Below are 25,040 nucleotides of genomic sequence, written 5' to 3' on the forward strand. Positions count from 1 at the left end.
TTACTTACTTACTGTATGACTTTTTTTTCTTCTGTGGAACATTAAAGAAGATATTTTGAAGAAGGTTGGTAACCAGACAATTTAGGTACCCATTGACATCCATTATATGGACAAAAATAGAATGAAAGTCGTTGAGAACCAAAACTGTTTGGTTACCAACATTCTTCAGAGTATCTTCTTATTAAGAGTCTATTAAACCATTGATATTAGTTGCTTTTTATATATGTGAGTGTTATGGATCACTGCAAATTGTGTCTAGTACACTATGAACAATGTGAACAGATGTATTTTGTGTATTTAGAGGCACTATGGATCTTTTTACAGCTGGGACCTGATTGCAAGAAGAATTGATTCTTCGATTCTGACGTGAATCGAGGGCCGACTCCCAAGGTTTGGAGTCTGCAGACGATTTATTCTATCCAACACTAATAGCACCCTAATATTCAACTAATTTTGATGTTGGAATAAATTTAATTCAGATATCAATTGTTCACCATTAAGTCAGTTCACTCTGTGTAGTCCCATCTTAACTTAACCCATCAGATTTTTGACACTAGTAGTAACATTGTTTTTATAATTTAACTATTAATTTAATTGAAATATGTTTAATGTTTTCTACAAAATGCAGTATGTGTTACAAATAAGGGGAGGCTTAAAAATAAAGGTTCCAAATGGGGTTTCACAGTGATGCCATAGAAAAAACATTTTGGGTTCCTCAAAGAACCTTTCAGTGAACAGTTTTTAAAAGGACCGTTTTTTTTTCTGAGTGTGAAGAACACTGCTATAATCTAAATAATATTTTCCACTATAAAGAACCATTTGTGTAATGGAAAGTTTCCGTGGATTTCCGTGAAATGTGATTCTTAATGGAATCATATAGATGCCAATAAAGAAACTTTAATTTTAAGAGTGAATGAAATCATGCCTTCATAAACAAACATATTTTTGGTATTTTTTCTTTCTGTAATTTTATCAATGTCGGTTCAAGTTTTTTTATTTGTAGTGACACTACTGCCTAAAATTGCTTAAAGGGGTCATATTATGCTCTTGATTTTGTTTTGGGGGTGTACTAGAACAGGCTCTCATACTAGGTTGTTCGAAAAACACATTATTTTTCACATATTTTGCATTATTACAACACCTCTCTCCCCAGTCTGGCATGAACGGCTCGAATAGTTCCTGTATCAAATGAAGGCCCGCCTTCTGAAAAACGAAATGTGCTGTGATTGGTTAGCTGGGCCAGTGTGTGTTGTGATTGGCTCCACTCGGCACCTGGTCGGGAAATGTCATGTCCCTTAGCATAGCCGAGCTTCAGTGTAAATATTGTGTCAAAATCAAATCAATTTGAATGCCATTTAAACCCGGATGATTGTAACCACTCTAAGTTCGTCTGCCTTGGGAAAGCTAGCGTGTCTCCGACATAGTGATAACACTTGTTGCCTTCTCTAGTGCAGCTCAACCAGGTCTCGTCCCATTCGTCGATATTTGTGATATCACAAATCCCGGAAGATATGCGTTGTAGTCCAAACGAGTCGTTCGTTGTAGTTTTTGAAAAGTGATTTCTGTTAAATAAAATATCTCCTTTTGAAGTGGACTTTGAGCTTTGTAACTTTGCAGATCTTTTTTATGCTCAAACAGCAACATTACAGACTAACTAAAGTTGACAAAGTGAAAAAGCATAATAGGACCCCTTTAAAACATTCTCTAGTAATGATGCGTCACACAGAGAATTTTATTTTTTGCTCAAGATTAAAAAAAAGAATAATCTTCATTGAATCAGACAGCACCAGATCTATTAGCTATATGTAATCTTTTAGTCTTTTTACTGAATATGGTCTTTAAAAAGGCATGTCTGTATATCTAATCATAGCTTTTCTTTACGTCTTTAGAACGTAGTGCATCACCCGGATACAACAAGCTGGTAAATGGCACACTTTCTCTGAAACACACCTCAGAACAGACAGCACATTGTCCCTGTCCCTGCAGGGAATATCCACACAAATAGAGCACCCTGTTCCTACAATTTGATGCTGCCCTCATGTCCATCCAGCCCTTAAGCCATTATTTATCTGCAAGTGCCATCCTGTGCCAACCTCAAGACTTATATAAAGTGGCCCTGGACAGGACCCTTTTTGTCCTGTGTGAATTAAATTAAACAGTTAAATTGCTATTGAACTGGGAAGTATAAGATTTCTACTTTGATCTGCTCTGTACCTAATGCAAACCAGTAAACACGTACAGTTGACCCAGACGTCTGGAGATTCTAACCACCTTTAAAACAGCAAAGATTTGACCGGGAGGTTGTCAACAAAGGATTTGCCTTTGTTTATCTATAATTAATGAGTAAGAGCCTTTCCCCATCTATTCCATCATCAAAGTAGTTCATTTTAAATGAGAGTGATTTAATTTTCCCCATCGGAGAGCAGAAACAATTTAGGAACTCATTAATGGTTATTTGAAAGTACATTAATTTAGTTAATCTTATATAGGATGGGATTAGATCGCTAAGTATGGAACTGATGAAATGAAATAAGGAGCGTTTGACATCGGGCTGCAGGGGAAGATAAATTAAAAGGGATGGCAGGTTCTGAGAGCTCTCTGAAGAGACGAGCAGGTCACAGCAATAATGCTCTTTAAGCAGAGCAGGTTGACCTTCACAAACCCGTTCTTTTCATCTGAATCTGACATTTAGTGACAAGATAATATTCTCTCTGAATTTCACCAGCTTCCTTTTAACACACACACACACACACTTTTATAATTAGCTTCCTGCTGATAGAAGTTCAGGATATTGGTCCCCTGTGGAGAGGTAATGTGTTAATGTTTCTTAGGGAAGTTGTATCGAGGGATTCATTTAACGGTGAACTGCGTGGAGCCCCTGCAGTTTGTATATCTAACGTAACTCTCATGCAGCTTTCACATTGTCTCTTTCACACTTCACACCCACATTTCATTTTGTTCTGAAAGGTGAAGCAAATAAATGTCTGTATCAGATGCAAGCTGACTTTTGCAGTTATAACTTGGGGAATGCTTTACGGTACAATGTTTTGCATAGCCACTGGGGTACATGAAAAGGACAAACCTGCCCATTTGTAACAGAAAAAAAGCTTTATTATTCAACTTAAGCGTTATAAATAATAAATCATGATAAATAAATGAAAGCTCACGTGACCTTTTTACTAGGCCGACGTCTGTTTTTTGTGGCACTTGTCTGTTTCATTAAATATGAATGAAGAGTAGGTTTTTTAAAATTCAGTTGTTATTATCTGAACAGTTATTAAGCATGTGGAAAAGTTACATTCTGCAATGATGATTAAAAGCAGGCAAACTTTTTTCTTTTTTCTAAATTTAGCTTTCTCGGCACAGAAAATGTTCTTTCATAGAAATAGAATAGAATTCTCAGGGCATTTGAAGCAATCTAACACCTCCAAAGAGCAACATTGGGCAGCAAGCTGCCAGTCATCCACACAGCTGGGTCAAACCAGATCAAACTGCTTTATTTGTGGGGAAGACCTCTGCCAATACCAATGAGCACATCTGCGTCGAACATGGGCAAGTCCACCCATAGCTTTGATTCATTTGGACTTATTTTGTGATGATGGTTCAGGTGGATAATAGGCGTTAGTTTCCTTTCATAATAGACTTGTTACACATCACAACACATTTATTACAGTATTATAAACCACTCCAACTGCCATTCTAACATTCGTCAGAAGTAGAATAGAATGTATTGAGAGAAACACAATTAGAAATCTGTAAAAGCATTGAACGTTAACATAACATAAGGTACAAGATTTTTCCAGTCAGAAGTTCCACTGCAATTTATAATCTTATTGCTTCGGTTTTCAAACACAAGAGTTAAACAAAGCCATAACAATGTTGACAAGGTCTTATCTATAAAGAATATTAAAACAGATATACACATCCATTGTGCTCTTTTCTGTCTGCGTGTCTGATGGGTTTCCCCCCCACTTTATCCATCTTTTCCATCGCAATTCTCAAGTCATTCAGGTCAGGAAAATATTTGAAAATTTCAACTAAGTTTAAACTTCTAAACGGAGAACAGCAGGAAACAATCATTGACAAAACATCATAGATAAAGTCGGAGCCAAATGTGAAATACTGTGAGAAAGCCTTATTCTTCCACAAACAGCTCATAAAAGCTTTAAAAGTGTCAAACTTTTTAAAAGCTTTTCAAACTAAACGTCTACGATGGTTGGTATTTTACATTTGGCTCCTTATATTTAAGGCTTATTCTTTGATGTGAGATAATCTGGCTCGATTATGAAATGATAGATCATGCAATAGATAAAAAAAAAACAAGAACAAAACCTGAGTCGCTTCATCCAAAAATGTTACATTTTCATAAATGCACAGCGCTCATTTCTTGAAGTCTAAAGACCACAGTAACTAATCTCTCAATGTGTTATTGTGAACCACAATAACCAACCCACTGATAAAAAACAAAAAAACAAATGGCTAACTCAGGTTATAGCCATTGGTTTCTTTAGAAACATCAGTTACCATGGATTATCAGTGAAAACTGACATAGCATTCTGATAATTATATTGATATTCTATTTTAAGATATACATAATATAGGCTAGCCCTCAAAACAAGTTTGGCTATTAGGCTAATATAAAAGAGATATACTGAATAGTTGTTAAATTGTGTTGAGTACTGTTATATTATCTGCAATTAGATGTTGAAAATGATGTCTCCTTTCATGCTGTTTGTGGTTAAAAACATGCCAGATTGTGCAGAGGATTAGCATTAATCTAATATTTTATCCATATATAAATTGCTATAAGTATAGATTGTCCCTTTTACTCAATTTCAATTTCAGAGGAGGTAAATGGGCAAAACGTGTATACATATAGAAATCAGTTCATTTTAAACTCAAGCCCGTGAACCTCTCCGAATTAATTTTTCTCAGTTTGGGAGGCAGATGACCATCCATTCGTCCTCCGATTCCGACTCCACCCACCCCGACCCCTCCAGCCAACCTTTGCAGTTTCGGCGGCAGATCTGTCACCGATTGGCTGATGGGTTCAGCCCCGCCCACCAAGCCCAGCTTGGGAGCCAGTCTGTCCTCGTTGAGGCTCAGCCCAGCACTGATTGGCTGAAGCCTCTCTTCTGCCACGCCCGGAGCCGAGCTGATTCGCTGGAGTTTGACGGGCAGGTCACCCAGATTGTAGGTGATCTCCGAACTCATGCGCAGAAGCTTGCGGGGCATTCCGTCCCGGATGGGGGCCTCCCGTCCCGTAAGCTTCTGAAGTTTGGCAGGCATTTTGGTGGTTGGCATGGGGGTTGTTATATTGATGGAGCCAGTTTCTGCATCGCTCTGAAGTTCCAGACCTTCAAGAGTGCCGCTGCCCTCCGTCACCCCACCTGCGCTGTGGCACAGAGAGGGCGCCGTCAGAGGCGAGGACAGGAGCAAACTCTCCTCTTGTTCTTTAACGCTGTGTGGAGGTGTGGGAACCTCAAAAGTGCCATGAAACTGGGAATAGTCGACCTTGAAGAAACCTTCCTCCAGAGAAATTACCGGGAAGAATCGGTGACCCCAGAGAACCTCATCCTCCGTGTACGATGTACGAGCCTGGCATGTCATACCTAGAACAATACAAGAAACAAATGAATTAAACAGTGCGAATGAAGGGGATGGTGCAGCTCATTAAGAAGAATCTTCATAAAGCTTTGTGCAATAGCAAATCTGTTTCAGAGGAGTGTACTGTGCAACAATGGTTGGGTGACTAAAACTAATAGATGCATTACTGACAGGGTGTGCGCACACACACACATACGAGCGCATTTACTGTTGAGCAACACCCACGGGAACGTCTGTTCACGGTCCATTTGGTTGCATGAAAACAAGAGCTTTATCTGTGGGAAATTCATTAGATCTGTGTATCACCCACACCAGCGAACATCCCTCCTTAATTAAAGCATGCAAAGCCTCAACTATAAAGAGCTCATTTTATGAACCCCCTAACAAGCAAACAGATTTGCAACACGGCGTTCTACATCAGTCAATAGCAAGGAATCTAAGATAAGACAATTGCCGACTAAAAAAACAACACCACGCTATACGCAGAGTACTCTTGATGACACAAGAAAGGCGCGTTTTTCTTCCATCTGCAATTGCGAAGACGGTTCCTTGAAAACCAGCATCTGTATCTCCATGTCTCCATGCAGGAGTGTGGTTCTGTGTCTACCTCTGTGCCTCAGTGCAGTAGGGGCCAGAGGAGAGGAGATTTGAGATGTTTGCAGGAGAGATACTGTTGAGGACTTTGTTCTATACAGGGATTTGAGCAGCTAGATGAAGGTGCTTAGAAAGCGTTGGGACTGCTGTGTCGTTCTACTGACAGAAGGAAGCAGACGTGGTCTAAAAAGAGACGGTCGGCGAGTGCACATTATAATAAATCTCAGACCTAAATATAAAAACCCAGCAAGACAAAACATACATTATACATTTTTGAAACTCAAGAACGTTTTTCTTTTCTCACGTTGCCGCCTACGACCATCGCACACCTACACACTCTCACACACACACAAACACAGGCATGGTTATCCTCCCTTACTACAGTTAAAAAAAAAATCCCTGCTTTTCGAGCTGACAAATCCTGGGCTTAGCAGTATAACACAATATTATTCATCTTATGAAATATTTAACAGGCTTTCTGCTGTTTGATGGGAGAGGGGAAGGTAAGGTCTCTGCCAGAGTTAAAATCCGGTCTGGCTCACCGCGATTTTGGCTTACATAATCATTCCATATTCTTCCATTACAACAAATTTCATTTCTGCGTTTGGGAGGAACGTTCGCGCACATTAGCTTCCACCAGAAAAAAAATGGTACCGCTACACTCCAACATCTGACAGTTATGAGAACAATTTATATTTCCAAGAGGGATAATCTGTTTCTATGGTGACCGTCATCAAGTGTTCGGTTCCATTGCCACAGAGGTGCTCTGCCTGACCTGTTTCTGTCATTGCTCCCTCTCCGTCATTTTGCCCTACTCGCTCCACATTCCCTCCTGTCCATTTTAGAGTCTCTTCCTAACACACCTATAGCACTAACCATCATTATCATCACGACTCCCTCTCCATCCCTATCTCACACTCTCCCTTTCTCTCTTGTTGTCTCTGTCTCTGTGGTGTGAGATAACAGTAAACTCTACTATCTGGCTGCTCTGAACAGTAATTGACCATGCAGCTGGGCCCAATTCTCTCCTGTATCTCGCTGACACACAGTGTGTGGTCCTGAGGGGATGAAGCAGTGCCTCCCTTTTGATTTACTGAGGCCCCTTGGGACGGTTGCACCGAGCTGCCCTGTTTACTCGCACTGCTGAAAGCACAAGAAATAAAACTGGAATTCTCAAACCACAAGCCAAAATCTAAAAATAAAAAGTCAATGAATAATGCCAATACATTTTTCTTCCAAGCATAAATGGTTAATATTCCATGCTTCTCACTATGTACTAAGACACTGTAATTGAATCTAGCCCAGTGTTATTTTAGTATCATTACTATTATATTTGTCTTTTTTTACTATTATTTACTATTATATATGTACTATATATACTATTATATATGTTTTTATTAATAGTTTGATTTATTTTTTCTTTTTATATATTTCTTTTTCATTTAAATTTTAGTTAACGTTTTGGTAATTTTGTTGTTGTTTTTTTGGTCATTTTTTTTAATATGTCTATATAGTTTTTATTATTTTTTATTCCAGTTTTAGTTACTTTAGTACATAAATAAAACTAAATGAAAATGAGTTTCTTGGGCAACTAGCTGAAATTAAACAGGTTTTTAGAAAATATTTTATTTTAAGGTAATGTTTTTTTTTTTTTTAAAGGAACAAAAAAAGGTTTTAGTTTTAAATAACTATTTCTATGGTCTAACTATTTCTACATGGTCTAACCACCATTATGTTGACCTGGACAATTTAGTGACAATAACTGCCTAATCAGGCATCTGATAAAATGTAACAAAAAAAAAAGCACTCACAGATGCTACAATCATTCAGTAAATAATACTCCTCAATGGGATTTATCTTAATTACATCATATTTAAATGTTCAAACTGTTCTGTCACACAGAGGCTTGAAGAGAAGTATACAGATTGCATTTAACCGAAATTGTATGGCACCACAATCTTAGCGTCAGGCTAATCTGTGTCATGCTCTTTTGTCAAAACACAAACAATCTTGAATCTCATTATATTTTTTTTTTGTGTAGATGCGTTGGGAAACTAGTTTGGGAAAAAGCCATGAAGTTTGAAATTGAAAATTGGAGAAAGAACCCATTAAGATGTAATTTGCATGACAGGGAGAAGTGATTGGAAGCTCTCCACACTGCAAAAAAAAAAAAAAAAAATTCATATATTTGTTGTATTCACCAAAATATCTATACTTAAAACAAGAAACATTTATTTGAGAACTAAAATCTGCATAAGGTATTCAAACTTAAAGGAATGTATTTTGAACATATTTTATCTAGAAAAATAACTCAAAAATAATCATCTACTTCTGAGTGATATTTCAACAAGTTTTTGACACAACTTTTCCCAAGCAGTGACAGTTATAGATAACTGAACATTCTTGTTTGAGGAAATTTGTAATAAAAAATAAATTAAAAAAAACCTCTGAGATGCAGTCTTTTGTTGTGGTCTTGTATCAAACAATGCTTTAATCATAAATCTAGTTTTATAGTCTTAATTAATTATGTCATTACCAGCATTTCTGCAGCTCAGCTGGTAGAACAATGTTACAATGCTGAGGTCAAATGTTTGATTCCCTGGAAACACATCAACTGATAAAATATATCTCAAAAGTGCTTTTGTTTAAGATTATATATCTTCGTTTAAGAATTTACATCTCAAGGTTATTACATCATTTGAAGATGCAAATTACAAAGGACTGAATGACAAACACTATAAATGTAATGCAGTTTTTTTTTTTTTTACTAAAATTACTTTATTCAAAACATTATTTCTTGTGGCTATAATTATGTTAGTTTCAAGTAATTTTTCTTAACACATTCTGTTTTTGCTCAGCATCAGGAATATTTTTGCTATATTTCAGAGACACATTTTTGCAGTGTAATGTGAAAAGCTGTAAATAATTTGAGAGATGTGAATGCTGGCACAGCTGTCATATTTATCTCTGAGGGCAATGGATGGCTCAGGGCTGTTCCTCTGAGACTCCTTGGCCTTGAAGTCGTGTCCTCTCTGCTTGAAGGAAATTAATGTATTAATGTCTAAATCTTCCTCCTGCCACATTGTGAGAATCATATAGAGGAGACTGGGATTAGTTGTCACACTTGTTACTCCAGAGTCCATTTCTGTATAGGAAAGCGCCTTACATTTTCAGCTACAAAAAGGCTATTTCCTCCACGATTGTCCAAGAAGAAAGATACAGTTCGCTGAACACACTTTTAGTGACAACATGCTCTAATAGCAGTGCTGGGGTACAAAAATGTGTAAAAAGTGTACCTTTAGTTATATAACAGCTTGTCGTTGCGGGAGTATCCTTAAAGGCACATCTTTGTACCTTTTTATCCCTAAAAGTAACGTAATCGTATATTTTACTACTCATATGCATCTTTTAGGGGTAGATAAGTTACAAAGTTGTCCTTTTAAGGGTACTGCATCAGTGATACGCTGTTGCACCTCTACAATTTTTGCACATTTTTTTCAGACGTGTGCACTGTTATCATACCTGCCATTTAAAAGCCTATTACTGTCTATTTAATGGCTCTTCAGCTAAATTTTGAAAATACAACAATTCATGAAACATCAAAAATATAATAGGTAACACACTATTAAAACTATCAAGCCATTGTTTTTGCAAGCAGATTGAATTGTAATTGGAATATTTGTAAACATAGAGCATATTTGACAAGCTGCTAACCTGATGCTCACGAAAAAAAAAATCCTTTTGGTTTAAACCTACTTTGATTACATAGATGACCTTTTATCTTAATTTATGCCCCTGTAGTTTTATGTTGTGTCCTTTTACAGAAATGCAGCTATTACAGAAATTTGAAATAGTCATTTTAGTTTGAAAGACAGAAATCACAAAAAAATAATGACTCCAATTAAAGGAATAGTTCACCCAAAAATGAACATTTCCCAAATAAAAGTAGTGACCCTCAGGCCACCCAAGATATAGATTATTTTGTTTCTTCAATGGAACACATTTGGAGAAATCTGAAATCAACATATAAAAACAATTACCTTACTGAGACGTAGCCCTTGTGACAACTAGCCCCGGTATTCCTCTATGTGAAATATGAGCTTTCATATACAGAGACGTGTCTAAACAAAGACTTTAATCCTGAAGATTAGAACTGAAGGACACAAGAAAGCCCACACACATACACACGTGCATAACAAATTTGTGCTGCATTCCCACATGCACATGTCATAAACCTAGCCATAATTACAGGACATAATTAAAAATGTCTAATGAATTATTTGATAAGCAGTAATTAGTATTTGATTTGTGAGGCTGATAAACACAAGTTTCGTCTCCATACTTCAAACAGCCGGTGAGACTTTACTGTATGGAGACCGCTTTAGAAGGGGCCGATTTAGTTGCTATGGAAACTGATTCACAATGGGGAGAACAGAGTGCTGACTAACTGTACATAATTCTGCTTTTTTTCTTTTCTTTTCTTTTCTTACCCACAAAGCCCTTCACTTTCTGCAGGTGGAATATTCAGATGTGCCATCAATTAGGAAGACCAGACAGCATATATGATTTTCTTGATTATATTAATTAAATCGAACCATGGAAACATGCGATTCTGAATCTAATTGAATATGTGCATACAACATGTATGCTGCAGAGATTTTCCGCTGTTGCTTGTTCGAATGCTGTTTCTTACTGTAAGTGTGTGCTGTCTTGTATATCGATGAGTTTGACGCTGCAGGGTGAGAAAGTAAAGGTGAGCTGTGATTTGATTGACAGGTGGCTTAATCTCTAAGCATGCCAGACTACGGAACCATGAGGCAGAGAGCAAAATGAAAGACTAACTTTGTGTATCATCTCTTACATAACACGTGTCTATCTCTCTCTCTCTTTCCATCTTTGCTGCACACCAACATTCATTCATTTTTTATCATAAAAAGCCGATTTGCACCAGCAAACTTGCTTCTGCAGACTGACTCACACACGCACTGAACCACACATGTGTAGCACATCACCCAAACACCTTCACCCTACACAAATATTCTACTATTGCGCAAAAAAACAACCCACATTAGAAAATCATTGAAAGCATAGGGATTTAGAAACTTGACTGCATAGCACTGGTTTGTAAATAATGTGTATGATTCAATCAAAAGGAACATTTGCGTAAAACTTTTTTTTCTATTTCTCTAAAACATTTGAACATGTTAAACATATATATGGTGGGAATTTACTGTGAAGGATTTGGTGTATAATTTAAATTCAATTTCAGCATTCAGATACAGGTTTCTGCCAATTTTTTGACATCTCAGCATATTCTCTTTGTGGGTGTTATTAAAACTCACCGGTGGTCTCCACGATCCCCTCTAAGATAACCACAATCTCAAATTGCTCGGTTTGCATGGACCTGAGCGAGAGGTCGTAGAATGGGCTCTTGGAGTCGATCACATGGCAGATCGTCAGAGGGGACACTAAGAAAAGCTGGTCGGCTCCGGTACTGAAACCTACGTCCAGCTCAAGTTGATCCAGAGGCAAAAACTCGCCTTCAGGAGTCTGGCGGGACTGCAGGGAAAGGTAGAGAAAGAGAAATGCTTAGGATGAAACGGGGAGATGATGGAGTGTGAGTGAGAGAGAAAGACCAGGTCTAATGCATCTACAGTGATCCAAAAGGGACTGTTGCATCCAAGACTCATGGAGGGGATCAATACTTTATCCACTGTAGGTGAACAAATCAAATTACAGGTCTTTCTCATTTGTCTAGGCTTGAGGTAATGATAGGTTATCGAATGAACCTTAGCTTGAACCCATTAATATTATATTCACACGTTATGTTTGAAATTCATTTATGTATAGGCTATTTTTAACTGCGAGATCTCCTAATGTAACCTGCACATAATGTGTTATATGTTTCATTTCCTCTCTCTCTCCTTTTTTTTTGGTTCCAGTCGTATACTCACTTTGAGTAGTTTGCAGCGTATTTGCGCGGAGACCATATGGCTGTTCCGCAGGTTCCCCACTCGGAACATCAGGGTCAGCTTCCCGTCACGCATGGAAATAGCCGCGTGCTCGCTGAACATCAGCGTCTCTGCGCGTTTCTTCGGCTGGGACATCTTGATGAACATGCAACCGATCAGAAAAGCGTCTACTATAGAGCCTAGGATGGACTGGAAGAGAAAGAGAATGATGCCTTCCGGACACTTGTCTGTAATGTAGCGGAAACCGTATCCGATAGTAGCCTCAGTTTCGATGAAGAACAGAAAAGCGGAGGGAAAGTTGTGCACATTGGCCACGCACGGTGTGTACTTGTCATCGTGGGCCTGGTTCAGGTCTCCACGTATAAAGGCAATGACCCACCACATTGAAGCCATGAAGAGCCACGCCACCGTGTAGGTAAGGATGAAGATGAATAGATTCCAGCGCCATTTGAGGTCCACGAGCGTGGTGAACAGGTCCGACAGGTACCGGCTGGTTTCTCCTCCCAGGTTCCCGTGCTGGACGTTACAGCGGCCGTTCTTGTCCACAAAGCGCTGACGTTTCTTTTTCTTCTCGGGGGCCGCCTGGTTGAACCCGCCGCCGCTAGACGAAGTGGTCACCACTTGATAATCATCCCCAAATTTTTTCCGCAACGCTGACATCCTTCACGGTTAAAGTTGTCCCAGATATACGAGAATGCTTTGCGTGCTTGTTCCTGACAAAATGTTTTCGGTTTTCTTCACACTTCAGGTACACCAGTCTCCCGCATTTCTGGGCAGATAATTTAAAAAAAAAAGTTATTTTTAGGGCTTACTGTCAACAGCAGCGCGTTGATCTTGGGATGGAGCGATGCAGATCTCCTTGTCTTCTCCAAACCCGCATAACTAGTAAAAAAAAAGACTCACTCAGCCAAGGCTGTAAAGTGTGGGGAAATATGGATGCGAGTAATTTGTAATCTCAGATTGGTTTGGCGCAGTCTAGCATTTGGTGCGTTGGTACCCTCCTCCTCCTCCATCCACTCCTGTTTCCCCAGGTGTATTGCACCAAATTTGATAAGATGGTAGTTGGTAGACGCCCTAAGGATCCTGTCCAAGTTTAACTCACCGCCTCTGCTGATCCTGGCGGCTGGCAAGCTTTGTTATCTGATTCTGTTCGTCTTCACTGTTCTCGGTTCCTGCACACTGCGCGCCTGCAGCTCTCAAACTCCATCTCCAGCCCCGACAAATAAGAGAAACTTCTCTGAGAGGGTGGTGGAGATGGGAAGTGGGGGAGGGATGAACACGTGTTCTTGTGTTGGATACATCTTTTTTTGCTACGTTTGTAATATGCTTCTCTGAACAGTGCTGCATACAACGTGATCTCCGTATGTAAAAAATGTTGACATACAGTATCTGACTCTTACCCAAACTATAAACAGTGTATCTTATTTATGCTAGTTCATCCTAAATTCAGTAAAACTGCTTTTCCTTTTTTTCAGTGTAGTAATCACAAGTTTCGAATTCGAATTAGTCGCTAAATACATGCTTGCAAACACAATTTGCATTCACGTGAGGAAATAACCATAGCAACAGCAGCTGCTTGAGCACATTTGTACACTGACAAAATGTACATAGCCTATCACAAAAAAGGTGCTCTTTTTTCCCCAAAGGTCTCGAAGACTGTTCTTTGCTAAGGGTGCCAAAATAAATTTTTCGCATAAGCAATTGAGTCCAGAAATTACAACTACCATCAGCTCATCCTAAAAACAAGACAATGCATGAAGCATTAATTCAGGATTTAAAAGGACAGAATTTAAAGGGATAGTTCACCCAAAAATGAAAATTTGATGTTTATCTGCTTACCCCCAGGGCATCCAAGATGTAGGTGAATTTGTTTCTTCAGTAGAACACAAACGAAGATTTTTAACTCAAACCGTTGCAGTCTGTCAGTCTTATAATGTAAGTGATTGGGAGTTCAGCTGGTGCGTGACGCGTCTTCTTCTTCTTGTTTTACATCGAATCGCAGACTTATCCATACTCTCAAATGGACCATTGACACTCTCTACAATCTCAATTAGGAGTGGCAAAGGTCCATTTGAGAGATAGGTGGCGGTAATGTACTTATAAGTCTGCGATTCGACGTAAAACAAGACGACGACGACGCGTCACCGCCGGCTGTCGAGGACACGCTCAGGACAGTTTAGACATTGCAGTGCATCAGAGGTAAAAAACGATATTGCACAGACCGATCGTTTTGTGTCTTTACACATCAATGTATCGTCACGAGCCGCAGGGTTTAATTTGGTTTTGTTTGTGTACGTTTTTTTGACTCTCAAAGCCGTGATTCCCATTCACTTCTATTATGAGACTGACAGACTGCAACGGTTTGAGTTAAAAATCTTCGTTTGTGTTCTACTTAAGAAACAAAGTCACCTACATCTTGGATGCCCTGGGGGTAAGCAGATAAACATCAAATTTGCATTTTTGGGTGAACTATCCCTTTAAAAACGTAAACAGACATGCGCACTTTGAATGAGCCGTCAGGGCAGGTAAAGGTGTTCCATAGCAAAATAGTAATAGGCAAACATATTGTACAGTTTACAGATTATTTAGTTTTGTTTTAATTTATTTTTTAACAAAAACAATTTTTAAAGTCGTTTGATCTTGCACTGATATTTCCGACAGAAATTTCTGTAAACAGTCAACCACCCTGAAGGTCATCTAATATTTTTCACCAATGTACAATTTATCAGACAATAATTCATGTCCAGCCTTTAATATATTTGGCCCTTTATGTGTCAAAATGATGGATGAAGAAGATACAGGTAATGAATATACTGTCACATCAGCGTCAGACAGAGCAGAGGGAATAAGCTTTCTTTAACAAAAGACATTCTTCATTTGATTAAGCTTCTAAACCAAACTGTTATGACCAGGGCTTATTTATGACCCAGCTATACATGTCATTTTCTGACACTATCTTAAAGAAAAACACTGACTGTACTTCTCTCCGAAACCGTATTTGACATCTGTGTGTCCTTTTCCAACTCTGAGATTTTCCATCTCTTCCCATTTCAAGCCAGGCAGGGTGCTGGAAGATAAGGACACAATTAGTGTGTTATTTTGGAGTCATGCAAATGACTCCCAGTCTATAATGGACTGACTCTGCTGCTCTGGAAGTGTCAGCACTATCCACAATGGAAGACTGTGACAAAACGTCATCAGGTACACTCTTACAAATAAAGATGAGGTTTTCACAGCGATGTCACACACTCTTAAATAAAGGTTCCAAAAGGGGGTTTTCACAGCAATGCCATAGAAGAACCTTCTAGTGAACAGTATTTAGAAGAAACTTTTTTTTCTTAGTGTGAAGAACATTTTAAAAATCTAAATTACCTTTTTCCTTTGTGTAATGGAAAGTTTCCATGGATTTTAAAGGTTCTTCAGGAAACCATCAATGCCAACAAAGAACCTTTATTTTTAAGAGGGTAGATAGAAAAATGCTTTTGGGTTTTCCAAAGAACCTTTCACTGAACAGTTCTTAAAAGAACATTTTTGTTTCTTAGCGTGAATAACATTTTAAAAATCTTGAAACTTCTTCCACTGTAAAGAGCATCTTGTACAATGGTATATCTCTCCCATTCTCAGTTCTGATCTTTCTATTCCCATTACACAGTATGCACATTTACACATGCACAGTGAGCTCTTTTGAAAGCAAACACAAATACAGGATGTGGCTATTTTAAGTCTTTTTGCTAAACCTGCTAGTTTAGGCTATTTTGTTGTTGTTTTTGGAAGCATTCAAATCCAAGTGCACCATTAGGATGCTCTGTTTGTTGTGAAGTATCGGGTTAGTGTAGAACAAGCTTAAGGGTGTCTGCACCAAGGACAATCCCATACCCATACACATGCAAACACCAACGGCATGCTTATTAGACCAAGCATCAGACACAACATGCACTTGTCTGAATGCTGCAAAAGCACATCGTGACTGTTAGCTTAGCGCAACTGCTTCATGCCAGCTGAGGTTTTCCTCAAGACTCTTGCCCTGTCTTCTCCAGAAAGCCTTAATGACTTAAAGAAATAATTATACCGCTGGAGGAGGACCGACGGAGCATGATGAAATGTGTCCATGCAGCTTCTAATGATGTCACTGGTGAGAATGACACATAACGATTGGAATAATTCAAGATGATTTTACCACCACTGGCGCTGTCACTAAAAACCCCCTCTCTGACTCTGGAAAAGAAAGTCTGCCCATTTGTTTACTAAATAGATTCATCGGCACAGTGGGAAGCTAATGACAGGTTGAGAAGGTCCAATCAGTTACTCCTATTCCTCTTATGTGATAATCACTAGATGGCAGAGTTCATCAGAGTGATGCCTTTAAAAGCCCTGACGTTCAAATTCTTGTCCCCAGAGCTTAGAAAGAAGACTGTACCAACAAATAAATATCAACCAGCCAATAAATCCCAAGCATATCACACATTTTTGCTTTTAGATCATGTTTTAGCAGAACTGCTCTGAGCTATTTGGTAAGCAACATGCATTCTGTTATATAACTAAAGACACATCATGTTACAAAATATCCCAGTCTTGTTTGACAAAAAATGTTTATACAGAAAATACACATGACCTGCCTAGTAATCATGTAGTTAAAATGTAAGACACACAAATAAAAGTTCCTTATTGCCATTGATGGTTCCATAAAGAACCTTTATTATCTCTACCTTTCCATTGCACAGAAGGTTCTTTATAGCAGAAAAAGGCTCTTTAGATTTTTAAAATGATTAAAAATGGTTATTTTAAGACCTGAAAGGATTTTCTGTGAACCCCTTTAATTTTTAAGAGTGCACTTTAAAATATGCAGAGCTTTTAAGAAAATGGAGGCAGTTTTATTTAGAATATAAGGAGATTGCATTACATTAACGCACAAATATAAATGTTATTGCCAGTCACGCATCATAGGTCATTTTAACAGATTTTAACTTCTACCTGATCAACATCATCATAAGGTTCAGCTTCTATTAAAATACTTCAAAATGTTTCTGTTTTTCTCCCCGCAATCATTTCAGATGTCTCTTTTGCCTTGTTTCTATCTCTCCTGAATCTCTCCATATGACAAATTTTTGTACTCTTCCATCTGTAGCCTGTTCTACCCATAACCACCCACTCTTCTTCTTCCTCCTCTCTCTCTCTCTCTTTCCCTCTTTGCCTCCACCGCCCTCCACCACTGAGGGAGAAAAGCAAGCGCTCAGTGAAATCATTGAAAGAGAGTGCATTTCAATGTGCACAGAAACACCCAGACAGGAATAGCACTATGTCCTGAGAGCACATCTCTCTCTCTCTCTCTCTCTCTACTGGATAGGTCTGATGATTCATATACACATAGAGAGGGTGATACGGGACAGAGAAGACATGTAAAATAGGCTTCATGAGAGAAGACCCCCAGTACTGCTCAAAAGACCCTTGTTGATGGACTCACTCCAGGAGGTGCATTGTGGGATGCATTTACATTGCGCAGATCCTGTTTACCGGGCTGTTGATTAAAAGGCCAGGTTTGAGAGGATCTAAGCACCCTCCATGATCGATTCTTCTTCCCACTACTGAATGCTTCACAAAAGGGGCTTTTAGGACTTATTATATCCCTGATATCTAAGAGCTTTGATGCTGTTAAGTGCTTGTTCAAGACACATTTAACCCTGAAAAAGCATAAAATAAAACATGACTAAGATGTGATCTCAAAGCAATATAAATACTATAACCAGTAGTTAAAGGAGCACATGGAGCATATATTGTGCAAGTACAGTCAATTGCTATAGGGGAGCACAGATTTTCACCAGAGACTCTGTGTAAACAATAGCATATTAAAAAGATTATCTATAACTGCCACGTTGCACAAGCCACGTGGCTTCTAATGGATATATTGCACCCATATATTTCCATGGTAATCCTGCTGTTCTCTATCCATATGTTTACAAGGACATCTCTCATTCCTGAGGGTTTATATGGTTTCATTAATTATGGATTTCCATCTTCAAGTTAAACCCAACTGTGAGTCACAGCACGGTGACTAAGTATGTGCTTCAACTTTGACCGTGTTGGATTTTTTAGGTTGATTGTTTTATTAAAATGTGTGAACTGGATCTTGAATAATCAACGTGGCTGTAATTAAAACTCTATTTTCTGCATTATACGGCCATGACAGTAAAGAAAAGACATTTTAGGAGCAACTCTGCCCTCTGCTGCACGTGTGTCTGCAGACCACCTCATCACAGATGATACTCAATTCATGTTTCGACTAATTAGCCTTTAGTTATCTTGTGCAAAACACACATTTATAAATAGTGGACATAATATGTAATACTTCAAAGCAAAATAAAATAGGACTAATTCATCTAACCAATGCAATTAGACTAGATGGTTTTTTTGTAATTTTTCACACCAGTTAAGTATTAATTGTTTGGTTGACAAGTGATCACGGTGCAGATCACTATCCCAATACTGTTCCACTGATTCTGGTAACTATTCCAGTGTTACTAGTGACTATTCATTGCCTACTACCCAGTTAACAAAAATATGTTCTAAGAATGTTTTGCTAATGTTACCATTAAGCTATAAAAACATTATTGGTGAATGATCTCTTGAGTGATCAAAATGACCAGTTTTTTAAATGTTTTACAAAAAATTATTATTATATATTGTTATATATGCGGTTTAAGGTTCAAAAAACACATTATTTTCCACATACTGTACATTATTGTTTCTCCCCTATGCCCCGCCTTTCTGAAACGCATCGATTTTTACAAAGCTCATCGTTCTGAAAAGCGAGGTGTGCTCTGATTGGCCAGCTATCCAGTGCGTTGTGATTGGCCGAATACCTCAAACGTGTGAAGGAAATGTTACGCCCCTTCCATACTGTGATGCCGTGTCCCGGCCGGAGCGACGAGACATTTAGTCTTTGCAACTTTACAGATCTTCTTTAAGCTCCAAGAGCTTGTAACACTTCAAAGAGAAAGGAAAAATTTAAATCGCATCATATGACCCCTTTAAAGGAACATTCCATTTGATCATTTTGCAAAAATTATGGGAATGTTATTTTTGAATGTTCTTTAAATGCTCTGAATTAAGTAGTAACATTTAAAAAAAATGTTAGACAAATGTCCAACTAAACCGTTTCAGGAAAAAAACATTCAGACGATGTATAAATAATGTTTCTGTGCTAACATTTTGAGAACATTATTAAAGACCAGATAACATGTAACAAGATTTCTACTAACATTACTGGTTTATTACTTTGAGAGAACCTTGCCAGAACGTTAGCCAAAGTTAGATGGGTAATACTCTTACTTATCAGGAACTAGTAGCATATATTCCAACTTTACTAGTACTATAGTACTAGGACATTAATGAGATGGCATTACAAGACTTATATCCCAATTTTTACTAGTAACATATTTAAAGGGCTTAATAGTTCATCTTAATAGTTACTAATTGCTTTTTTACTTGTTATATGTAATGACTTGTCAGAATGGTTACCTTATAGTTAAGTTAAGAATGAAAAAATACTAGTACATCAGTTATTTACTAGTTACAACTGGAATACATTATAACCAGAAGTGATGTCTGAATCACATACTTACAATTCAATGGCAAAATTTGCATTTTATGGAATAGTTGCTTGTCACTAGCCTATGCATGTAATGAATAACTGAATACAGTCTCTATTGGAATGAGCAAAAAGGTTCTAATAAAATCACTAGTGAGTGACTATTAAAAATAGGTAGCCTACAAATTAGGCTAGATACTGGTTAGTTAGATGCTAGTAAATGTTATGTGCCTTGCAATTTGGTTGTAACAGTTAACGAGTCTACGTTTATTCCGGCCGCTATCGTTTTCAGTTTGTGTCAAAGGGGGCGCAATGTGAACGAATACCTCAGTGAGCGCCGCTAAACACTGAACTCTAGTCGCAGGGGACGAGCTCAGCCTTGATTGTGTGAGTTCTCAGGAGTCAGACCCCTGTCCTCTGCAGACCAGAACCCCTAATTACCTAAACAACAGGTCCGAGAAGAACCATCCTCTTTACTGCATGTCGGCCCATACATTCTGTCAAGCTCTTCTTTGCGCGTGTGACTTTAAAGCACTTAAGGAAACTTCAGCCGCTGTTTTGTACGCACCTGCTCCTCTCTTCCAAAGGAACCCGGATAGTAGTTCAGAATGAATTCAACGGTTTTTAACGACACAGACAGTGTTTTGTTTTCCAACAGAAGCAGCGAGAGCTTTCTTTCGTGCTGTAATTTGTCCTCGGTGGTGACGGACAGCGGGTTTGTGTCCACGGCGCTGGACGAGCGCAGCGTGTTCATCATGCGCACGGTGCAGATCGCGGTGATGTGCGTGCTGGCGCTCACCGTGGTCTTCGGCATCTTCTTTTTAGGCTGCAACTTGCTCATTAAGTCCGAGGGCATGATCAACTTTCTGGTCACGGACAGAAGACCGTCAAAGGATGTCGAAGCGGTCATCGTGGGATCGTTCTAGTGCGTAAAAGTTTCATGGTCAGATGGGACGCGCGCATTGGTAATATGTGAAAATATCCGTATTGCCCTCCAGAAACAAAGAGATGTTTTAAGACGGTAGAAGAAACATTACATTTATGATTCAATGTTTACCGTTTCCACTGGGGAAAGTGCAGTTTATGAGAAAAGTAAAGGTTCAAGTGTAACGTGAGACCTGGAGACGCCAATGAATATTAAATAGATGAGAGGAAACATCTGGACATGGACTGTTTTGCCCACTCAATGGACCTTGAGTGATTAATGTTAATGTGATTAATGCTTGTGAAACAAACTGCTGTTTTCAGACTGCTGAGATTTATGTGGGTAAACACTACGTACATTTTGAGTAATGCATTTAAAGTTTAAATGAAGGTATAATTTTATACTGTATGTGTAACTAAAGCTCTTCTTAAAGCTGGATATTTAGGTATATTTTGTGCAATATTCAGTGACAGATGTCTTTGTTCTGCTACAGTATGTTCTCTAACTAATTTACTGTTAAATTTGATTTGGACATTTTTTATATGTTGTCCAGCAAAACTGTGGTTTGCACTTATTTTGTTGTAATTTGCATGTTTATAGGTGAATTATGTATCATGGTTTTATTACAGTGAGGTAATTTTGAAACTGACAAATGTAATGGATATCTGCGTCACTGCAACCTCGAAACGTTTTATAAAATGCAAGTACAAAATAACTGAATCATTATTACATTGTTGCCTTTTTTTTTTTTTTACAGAAGCAGACAGCACTACATATGAGTGTGTGTGCATGTGTGTCATTATCAGATGGAAAAGGATATATGGATTAATATAGTTATGCTTCCTAGCCTTTGGCAAATAATCATCTCATTAAAGACTACTCAAAACAACAAAATCAGATCAACAGCGGTTCAACCCACCTGTATGGAATAATTGGGTCCAAAGGTCTAAGAGCATTACTGAAAACTCTTTATTCCAATTTCTTACTTTCATTCTTGTAATAATTTTTCCATTACAAGTTATACTATCAGCATAATAAAATGAGTGAAAAATTGAATTAAAAATAATCTTTTAATCAATCATATTCATTTTACACCATAGTTCTTTAAAACATTTCTAAATCTCCAACTTTTAATTTCACGGTTAAAATAGTTGTTAATCCTGAATTTGTAATGTTTTCTGATTTTTGGTCCCTATAGATACGGACCACACCTCAGTGAACTTGCATGCTAACAAGACCCCAATGTGCTTTCAAATAGTTTCTTAACATGAGAGAAAAAACACACCTAAAGAATGCATGTGAACTATCTTATAGCAACAACATGACTAAATAATTTACTTAACTTAAACTAAGATGACATTCGGTTTACGTACATGGCACACATCTATTAACAAGTACAGATCACCCCATTACCTTAACCTTGTATGTCCAGAACGTTTGTTTACCTTAGGCATATTTTCACTCTACTACACACATCAGTGCACCAAACAGCTGTGCAAATGATAAACAGCAGAATGCAAAAAGTGTCATGAAATGGGCCAGCACTTGAGTTTAACATTTTGAGTTTTTACAGAACTCACATATCACATTAACTACACTCTGCAATGTCCAGGGGCTCTTGAGTTGACAAAACTCCTTGTCTATATTTGTGCACTTTAGTTTCATGAGTGTCCATATTACACTGTTATATATATATATATATATATATATATATATATTCATTCATTCTTGGCATCTATGGTTCCATGACAACCCATAAGGTTCACAAAATGTTCTTTATAGTGAAAAAAGGATCTTTAAGGAACCCAAAATGGTTCTTATATGGCATCACTCTGAAAAAACCCTTTTAGGAATGCTAGGAACGAATGTTCTGTCATAATAAAAAATGGACTCTTTGGAAAATAAATCAATAAATAAACAGCCTGAAATAAATAATAATAATAAAAAAAAAAGTTAAAATAAATAAATAAATAAATGGTTCTATGCCAGTTATTTTAGTTTACTAAAAATATTTAAAGAAAAAAAAAGAGATTAATAAAAAAAATAAAAAATCTTTAAAGAAAACATTTTCATTTAGATTAACATGGAGTACTGAAATTAACCAAAAATCACAAAAACTAAAAATAAACTAATGAATAAAAACTATACAGACATTTAAAATAAAAACTACAAAAGCTTAACAAAATTGCTAAAACTTTAACTAAGATTTAAAATCTAAACATTAACCAAAACTATAATAGTTTATTATCGATATTCCATGGAGCTCTTCATGTGGAGTCAGACCAAGGCTAACATCAGATATTTTTATCTCATTCTAGCCAGTATCTAAGCAACACACATTATCTCTGTTTTCATTCAGCTTGTCTAACTCCATATCCAACACAAAGCCAAAACGAGGCAGATTCTAGGCTATTGTTGATTGAAAAAATGTGCTCCCTCTCTCTCTGTTTGGTTTGGTTTTGTGATGGTGGAGTTCATGACGCAAAGCAAGAGACGACTGAGACGATTGCATCAAAGAAGTCAGGTCTAATGTCATCACCAGATCAGTGGGTAAAGAAAGACAGATGGAAAGCACTAAGCGAGGGGGAAAAGGCCAAACACTGAGCTGGCCCATTAACTGCCTTGATGGATTTGCACACTAAAACTTGCAAGAGCATCTGTTGGTTTAATTGGTTCCATGGATTTGTCATCTTATACAAAGCAAGTCAAATTGACAAAAATGATTTCTCAAAGTTGTAAATAAAACAAAGATTACTGGAGTACGGTTTACAAAAATTAACAATTTCAGTCTTTCTGCTTCAAAACTTCATGCTTAATGTGTTACTTGCTTTTTCTTTGTAATCCTTCACCAGCATTACTGGTCTATATTTCTTCTCAGATTTTATTTTATTATTATTAATACATTTTTTAAATTAAAATATTCTTTTTCTGTCATTTTTATAATCGGAAAAAAGGCTATGTTATTAAAAAAAATGTAATTAAAAATATCATTAAAAAAATTCTGTCCCCTCGATAAGTTTTTATTACTTGTAACCTTGAGTATTTCCTATTGCGTATATAAATTCAAACATTTGTCAACAAAGACTTGCATGCTAACATCAGAATATTTGTCATTATACATAACCATATCGATAATAATCATCAATGATGGATATGGTTGTGATGGCATGCGCAATTCCATTAATTCAAAGGAATGCAATTCCATTAATTCAAGCCCAGGGATGGAACTTTATTACACCTTTGTGAATTGCGGCTCTGTTATTATTAGTTTGTATAGTGTATTTGTAGTTTGCCAGTTTTTTTTCTTTTTGTTGAGTATCAGACAGATTAAAGCCCCGTTCACACCAAGAACGATAACTATACAGATAACTATAAAGATAATGATATTAGCATCCACACCAGCGAACGATATCGTCTGTTTATTCTAAGCACACGTTCGTCTGCCGCTTTTAATTCTCGAGCTCGTTACAGCAGGACGTCAATTTTTTATCATTCATCAGCTGGAGAAAAATCGTTTTGAAAGCGATTCCAACGATATCGTTTCTCTTTGTCTTCATCGTTATAGTTGTGGTGTGGACTTTGCTATTCTTTAATATTGAGAACGATTTTTAGAACTATATCTTTATCTTTATAGTTATCGTCCTTGGTGTGAACGGGCCTTAAGAGTCAATTTAGTCAGACACACAGAGAGCCGTGGGTGTAATTTTTTATTCTGCAGAAAGATTAAATGTTTCGCTGCCCTTTCGTGAAAACTAGCCTTGGGGGTGACAAGTAAAAAGGCATCATAGCAAATGCTTCCATATCGACTGCCACTCGCGCTCACGTCTGCACGGTGCATTCTGAACCGCAGCGCCAGGCCATAACGGAGATCTTTAGAAGCGCTCACCCACAAACTGCAAAACAAACGTTTCTATTAGTTTTTATGTTTTTGCGAATTGCAGCACATTATGATTTTATGTGGAGGCTTTTTTCCAGCAAGCACACACAACTAGTGCTAGAGTGAAATGTGAAAGATTGGAAAATAAAACAAACAGATTTTTTTTTCATATAAATTGCAAATTTATTGCTTTTTGCATAAATACATTTTTACAATATAAATTCTGCTAGCGTTATTTGACACAATATTCCACCCTCTTGGGTAAGCAATGAATATTCCAGTGTTGTTTTTTTTCATCCCTGAATATTTAAATGGCAGGAAAAAAAGCAAGCAAACCACTCAACCCTCAACTCAGATGGTTTCCGGACAGGATATTGTTTGTGACAGTTGCACTGCACGATGGTTTACCTCAGACAGACCTTCACCTCAATAGAAAAAGCATTAAAGGGTTAGTTCACCCAAAAATGAAAATTAGCCCAT

General features: G+C 37.6%; 1 protein-coding gene across 1 annotated transcript; it reads right to left on the reverse strand.

Annotated features, from left to right (window-relative positions):
- Positions 1-3,192: 3,192 nt before the first annotated feature.
- LOC107705606 (G protein-activated inward rectifier potassium channel 1-like) lies at positions 3,193-15,234 on the reverse strand. The gene is made up of 4 exons (XM_016508979.1): positions 15,149-15,234; positions 12,156-13,055; positions 11,544-11,760; positions 3,193-5,612 (listed from the first exon to the last, which is right to left on the reverse strand). Exons 2-4 carry the CDS (start codon positions 12,831-12,833, stop codon positions 4,888-4,890), a joined length of 1,620 nt encoding a protein of 539 aa, XP_016364465.1. The 5' UTR covers positions 12,834-13,055; positions 15,149-15,234; the 3' UTR covers positions 3,193-4,887.
- Positions 15,235-25,040: the final 9,806 nt, after the last annotated feature.

The sequence above is a fragment of the Sinocyclocheilus rhinocerous genome, unplaced genomic scaffold (assembly GCF_001515625.1).
Source record: "Sinocyclocheilus rhinocerous isolate Xijiao unplaced genomic scaffold, SAMN03320098_v1.1 scaffold504, whole genome shotgun sequence".
Taxonomy (NCBI): Eukaryota; Metazoa; Chordata; class Actinopteri; order Cypriniformes; family Cyprinidae; genus Sinocyclocheilus; species Sinocyclocheilus rhinocerous.

Excerpts from the sequence above, each read along its gene's own strand:
- LOC107705606 (XM_016508979.1), bottom strand. The coding sequence starts at position 12,833 with ATGTCAGCGTTGCGGAAAAAATTTGGGGATGATTATCAAGTGGTGACC. Across the intron at positions 11,761-12,155 it reads TACGCTGCAAACTACTCAAA|TCCCGCCAGACTCCTGAAGG; the intron begins GTGAGTATACGA and ends CTTTCCCTGCAG. Across the intron at positions 5,613-11,543 it reads GGGGATCGTGGAGACCACCG|GTATGACATGCCAGGCTCGT; the intron begins GTGAGTTTTAAT and ends GTATTGTTCTAG.